General features: G+C 49.9%; 3 protein-coding genes across 3 annotated transcripts; 2 read left to right on the top strand and 1 right to left on the bottom strand.

Moving 5' to 3' along the window:
* Positions 1–655: 655 nt before the first annotated feature.
* URA6_2 (bifunctional uridylate/adenylate kinase) lies at positions 656–1354 on the top strand (the record flags this gene model as incomplete). The annotated part of the gene is made up of 1 exon (XM_064902914.1): positions 656–1354. The coding sequence occupies one exon, from the start codon at positions 656–658 to the stop codon at positions 1352–1354; it is 699 nt and encodes a 232-aa protein (XP_064750803.1).
* A 363-nt stretch (positions 1355–1717) lies between these two features.
* On the bottom strand, positions 1718–4309 carry LTR64_008602 (uncharacterized protein; the record flags this gene model as incomplete). Its single annotated transcript, XM_064902913.1, has 2 exons — positions 1718–1760; positions 1824–4309. The coding sequence occupies 2 exons, from the start codon at positions 4307–4309 to the stop codon at positions 1718–1720; spliced, it is 2529 nt and encodes an 842-aa protein (XP_064750802.1).
* Positions 4310–5380: 1071 nt separating this feature from the next.
* On the top strand, positions 5381–6415 carry LTR64_008601 (uncharacterized protein; the record flags this gene model as incomplete). The annotated part of the gene is made up of 1 exon (XM_064902912.1): positions 5381–6415. One exon carries the CDS (start codon positions 5381–5383, stop codon positions 6413–6415), a length of 1035 nt encoding a protein of 344 aa, XP_064750801.1.
* Between the last annotated feature and the right edge of the window lie 60 nt (positions 6416–6475).

Genomic DNA, 6475 nt, shown 5'->3' with positions numbered 1-6475 from the left:
GGTGAGTTGGAATGAGTGGTAAGAAAATGGAGGGTGCGCGGTTACCCTTGTGCGCGGTTACCATTTTCTGAGCTTACTTGTCCTGCTACTTGCGCTAAACTTGGGCCTTTCGGAGCAGACAAACATGACAAACGACCTACGAGGCTCGAGCAAAAGCTAGAATTCAATGACCGTTGTGAAGCACAAGGCTGATACCTCAACACGGACACTTTATGCTGTAACTATGTGAATTGCGTCGGTCGCGGTAATTAGGAGCGATGAAGCGATGAGCTCATTCCGCAGCTGCAACAATCTTTCACATGGAAGGTGCGACTGAAGCAGGCCGTTCTCCTGTACTGCTATAGTCACCAATGCATCCATCTTTACTGACACCCCAAGCAGCGCCTCGTATACTATTCTTTGCCAGCAGAAGGATTTTGAGACAGTATTCTTCGCAACCATCCCCAAATCCCAAGCGTACTAGCAAACACCAGCCAGGCGGTTTGGGCGAACGACTACCCATTGTCCCGTTTGCTCTTATCCTCGCTGCTACTAGTGGCCTATATATGTGGATGGTCAAACAAAAAGCAAATCAAACAGTAACTGTCGAAGACTCCAATCCACAGTCCACTACTGCGAGGTACCGACGCAACGCCTAATACCACCATCCCGTACAATGCCTGCTATCCCTCAGATAGACCCTATTTCGGGCGCTGCTCCTGAGATACAGCCAGACCTACCAATCACTTCTGCCAATATAACTCCTGCTTTCGATCCCAACGAAGTCACCGTAGTCTACATTCTCGGTGGTCCGGGCTCTGGGAAAGGAACTCAGTCAGCCAACCTGGTACGAGATTATGGCTTCAAACACTTATCAGCAGGAGACTTGCTACGAGAAGAACAGAACCGAGAAGGAAGCCAATATGGCGATCTAATCAAGAGCTATATCAAGGACGGGTTGATTGTGCCGATGGAAGTCACTGTCAAGCTGCTGGAAAATTCCATGCGTACAGCTCTTGATTCGAAGGACAAACAGTCTCGCTTCCTGATTGATGGTTTTCCCAGAAAGATGGACCAAGCTGTCTTCTTTGAGCAGAGTGTCTGTCCCTCCAAATGTACTATCTTTCTTGATGCTCCTGAGGATGTCATGCTGGAGCGACTATTAGAACGTGGCAAGACTAGTGGCAGATCGGACGACAACGAAGAGAGTATCAAGAAGAGATTCAAGACCTTTATCGAAACCAGCATGCCAGTCGTTGATATGTTCCGACAAGAAGGCAAAGTTGTAAGTGTTTCTGCTCTGGGCTCTATTGGAGAAATTTATACCAAACTTGTGGAAGAGCTTGCCAAAAGGGGTATCAGTCCGACGAAATAATGGGGTGCTAGTAGTCGCGTCCTAGGCTGTTGCAGACAGCTGTGAATCTGTGGTTCCTGTGCTACAAGCTAGTAGGTGAGCTTACCTCGTCGTGAGCGTTGAGCAAGTGGTAGTTCCTGAATAGAATTCCTTTTTCGATCTACTGGCCAACAACTTATGCTCATTCTCTTTCGCCTGGTCGTCGAAGGCTAAGTAGAGATCGACCCGAGCGTGCGTATCACCGGTGTTGTACTGGGTTTTGTTCATCTAAACTGGACATTTTTATTCAGCCGCCATTCTGCCACGTGATCAAACGAGTTATCTCAAGTCTTACACAGGAAGGGCATTGCGCACCACCTAGGTCATAGCGCGCCTTATACAAATCTAAGCAACATTGCCAAAGTGAGTTAAGAGTACGGTTCCAATTCTAGAATAACAAAAGAGAGCCCTCAAAACGAACGTCAGGATGTCCAAACAACACCTCGCTTACAGAACCATAGCCTCATCAATAACACCCTCCACATCACCTTCAGAGCTCAGTTCTGGTGTGATCATCCCATTTCTCACCTCACCAGCACCTCTCCCACGAGTCTCCTCGTCATAAATGTCAAAGTCATTGTCACTTGACATGCCAATGCCACTGTCATATCTTCGTCGACCTTTCCCACCACCACCAGCACGTCTCGCCTTATCGAAGCTTACCAGTCTCGGCACCTTCTGGTACCGGCCACGTCCACGCTGAACCTCGACACTGCCAGGGATACTCTCACTGCCACTTTCGGCACCATCATGAGCATCAGGTAACTGGTCTGCCTCATGCGCACCATCGATGCGCTCGATTGTTTCGACTTCCGCATACTCAGCGAACCGAACCGAGCTAGGCGTTCTTGCCTCGCTTGCTAATGACTGTCCATCCTCACCAATACCGTCACTTGACAAGTCCATCTCTCTCTCATCGTCGAGTTGCCAATTAGCAATACGGACCTTGGCCCCATTTACATATCGCTTACGTGCTTCATTGCCCTTCATCACAGTGCGGATGAGCTGCTCTTGAAGTGTTTCGACCGCTTTGGCTCCTTGCTCAACCTCAGATCTGACTCGTTCTTCAAGCTTCTGCTTCGAGATCTTGAGCTTTTCCACTTCCGCGTTTGCGCATGCAAGTGCTGTTGCCAAGGAAGAGATACGGTGGTTGAGTTGCTGAATCTCTTGAGTATGGGCAAAAGATGTGGACGCTGAGAAAGAAGCAGGATCTGACTGCTGCAGGCTGGTAAGTCGGGCTTCGAGGTCTGCGGCGTGGCGTTTCGACGTTGCTAAGGACGTCTCAAGCTCGTTAATACGGGCAAGACGTTGTACTGCGCTGACTTCTGCTGCACGTCTGCCATTGGTCTCGGACGATACTCGTGCCTCAAGCTCCTCAATCTTGGTTTCTTTCTTGTTCACATTGACTGTGTGTTGATCATACTCCTGCTGCATGTCGTTGATCAAGTTCTCCAATCGCGAGACGTCGGCACGGTACTTGTTCAGTGCATGAGACAGGCTTGTGACATCCTTCTCCTTCTCCAGTACATCTTGTTCCAACTGCTGGCTCCGCATGCGGATATGCAGCATTTCTTCCGCGTTCCCATCTATCGCATTCTCAAGCTGCTTCACTCTTTCATTCGCCTTTTCCGCTGCAATGATAGCCTTTTCAAAATTATTCTTCAGGTTATGATGCTGATCCTTGGAAGCCTTGAGCTTGTTCTCTTTCGCCTTCACTCTGTCCGCAAGCAGCTTAGTCTTTCTTAGGATTTCAGGTAGGACCGAGGAGTTTTCGAAACCAGACGCGGTTTCACCAGGTATCAATCGTTCGAGCTCCAGTCGAGCACTACGGAAGTGGTCTGCAATTGCTGCCACCATAGCGAACGTATCGTCCTTGTCAGCATTGCCAAAACCAAGGTTAGTGATCTCAACGTCCAAGGCCGTGAGGGCAACTTCAGCCTCCTCGGCACGGTTGGTAGTCTCTCGCAACTGCTTGCTGAGGTCGTGGTGGAAGTTTGGAGGTGTATCTGGAATGCGAAAGGTCGAAGCTGTGCTTCGAACGTCCTGTTGTTGGCGGACTGGAGTGTCCGCGAAGTCCAAGTCAAATGTAGTATTTGTGGCTTGTTCACGAAAAGAACCAAGAAGGCTCGACTTGGCTTGACGAGCTGCGGAAAGCTCGAGCCCCATGTTCAGGACGTCTGTGTCCATGGCACGAGCAGTGAAACTAGGTTGACGCTGACCTGACGGGAAGGTAGCTGCGTCTTCATCTTCGTGTATCACGATGGTGTCGCCTCCTTCACTGCCTGGACCACTAATTCTCGGAACGTCTTCCCATGAGACGTGCTGGTTAGCCATCGAAGTATTATCTTCAGCAGCAGCCTGAAAGCTCTGACGGAGCATTTCGAGCTCGGCTTCAACCTCGTCAACCTGCTGCTGCGACGATGGTGGAGGTTCATGTACTTCATCATCCATGCGTTGAGCTTCCACCTTGGCTGCCTCCAGCTCCGCCCGCAGTCGCTTCAATTCTGCATCCTTCGCATCGATCTCGTTCTGCAGGGTTGATCTGCTCTTCTTTTCGGACTCATAGTTGTTCATTTCCTCACTCAGGCCATTTCTTCGGATACGGCGAATACACCGCTCATCGAGGATCGCGGTGAAGGGCGTGAACTGAATGCTACCTTCAATGGCCGGACGAGCAGGAGTGGCTGGTCGTCGTTGCTTGGGCGTTGCCAAGGTCGAACGTCTGAAGGCAGGTGTGAGGGAAGTGGAAGTTGCGTGTGTTGGGGACAGGAGTCCAGGGTCAGAGAAGCGTACTCTCTTCGATCTTCTGGTTGCAGGCGTCTTCGTGCCCTCAACCGAGTCTGGTGCCGAACGAGGTTTGACAGGAGATGATAGGACACTGCTTCGACGTTTGGGTTTCCGCAATGCAATGGGCATATCGTCTGTAGCAGAAGACATCTTGCTATCTACCGCAGATATCGCAGATGCCAAGCTTGTCTTTGCAGTAAAGAGGCGTCGTGTCTGGTTGTGATGTACACCTCCTTCATGAACTACAACGCAGAATTTCTGGAATGAACGAAGCTGCGGACGCTTCTGTCGTTACCAGTAAAGAAGCAGTAGTTGTAATGATTTTATTGTCTGCGATGTATGTTTATGGTCTCAAGGCGGCCTCGTTACTGGCGATATTTGTTGACGTTCCGAGATAGTACTAGTGCTATGGTGCCTGCTCGAGCAAGCCCGACATGATTCGCTGTTTGGTGCACCCCTGCACGGCCAGCCACTGATTGGACGTCCGCTCTTCCTTTCAAATGCTCTAGCCTAGCCCCAGGGTCTGGCTCGAAGTCTTACCCATCTTTATAACACTTTCATCCTTCCCCGAAGAGCTGTTTCTGCTAGATTGCAATGTGTTGCAGCTGACAGCTGGAGGTCTGAGATTGTCCATCCTAATTCTGGTTGCTATGAACGACCATGCTGTCAGACACAACAGCCTGAGGCTACAGGCTAATTACTGCACGAGTTAGGAGAGAAATGCCTGGCTCAGATTCGAGTGATGAAGTGATAGAAGTATGCGAAGAAATCACTCATGCAGGAGGTCGACTCCTCTTCCTCTGCAACGTCGACGAAAAGCACGTTATTTAATGAGACTATTGGATATTGATCATATACAAGCGATGGATGATACAGTCCTGGTCCCGTGCCGCAATCAGTCATTTTTCTTCCCAGCAATTTGGACCGTGACATCATTTCCTCAAGCACTTTTGCGAACATGTGCCGCACCCACATGCCTCGTGCCCTTCAGGTTGTGTACGACGATATCACTACGACATATTGCCTGAGCTGATAACATTCGCATTCTATTCTGCAAACAATTGTGGACCATAACAATCGTTTACTTGAGGTCGATCATCACATCATCTTGGTGCCTGGTCTTCGTATACACCAAAATATTAACAATTCCCTGCAAACCTTGCGACCAGCAGCACAGGCTGTACACAATCAACCGTAGACGAGCACCCCTTAGCTGACAATATGGCTGAAACAGCCGCCACCACCAGCCATGACCACAGCCATTACCGCCTACGAGTTACCGCAGGACCAGCATACGACCCCTCTACACACAAAGTCGTGCCAGTCAACAGTCCCGAGACAATCACATTCGAGAATGAGCACATCATAATATCGCTGGCTGTACGTCTCAGGCACTTTACAGGCTTCCCTTCCTCATCACCACAAACCTCCGCATACTTCGAGCACGAACTACACAAAGGCGACCAATACTCGATAGCATTCAGCTTCATACCAAAGGTAGACATACCAGGCACCGACCTGGTCTTCGGCAACGACTTCGACCGACCAATACGAGACAGACTCCCACCAGGTTTCAACCAAGCCCTGCGCATTGTGAGATGGTGGATAGATCCTGGCCTAGAAGGGGATGCTTATGCGGACCAACCATATCTCTACGGCCCAGCACTGAGCAGTTGGAACTACTTCAAGATATGCGACAAGATCGTGCACGACGACAAAATGGGCGACAAGGACGCCTGGAAGATCCCCAACGCCACATCCTTCCACGAGGAAGTAGTCGAAGAAGGCGCAGAAGGCGATGGTGAAGAAGCACGAGATGAATCAGGCTTACCTGCCGACGCCGCCGGCCGCAAAAAGTACTTCCTTACTAGATCTCACCTCGAAAACTTTACCTTTGAGAAAGGGAGACTATACCAGTCTGATTTCGGCAATGGCTATCTCGATTTCAACGACTTCTCACTAAAGCTTCCGGGCTTCACGTTAAATGTGATAGGATATGTCGATGCGAAGACCCATGAATTGCGATATACACTCAAAAACATAAAGACCGGTGAGGTATACTGCGTGGTCGTATTCACCCTGTTATTTGGCGAAGAACTTGAAGAGCTTATCAAAAAAGAAGGCGGTGACAATGCTGGTACGGACGCTGACGAGCTTGCGAAGAAGGCACAGGATCTCAAATTGGAGGACAAGAAAACAGATGTGCAGAAGAACTCAGAGGATGAAGGATCGGCCGAGGCCGATGACGTGGATTGAGTTGGGAAAAGGGACATTGCCGTTTCCTGAAGAACTTGCACGGGGAAGACCTGCAGACCA

This window comes from Lithohypha guttulata (genome assembly GCF_036872675.1).
Source record: "Lithohypha guttulata strain CCFEE 5908 chromosome Unknown scaffold_10, whole genome shotgun sequence".
Lineage (NCBI taxonomy): Eukaryota > Fungi > Ascomycota > Eurotiomycetes > Chaetothyriales > Trichomeriaceae > Lithohypha > Lithohypha guttulata.
Note: the sequence above shows the minus strand (reverse complement) of the source record. Positions and strands in the feature narration are given on the sequence as shown.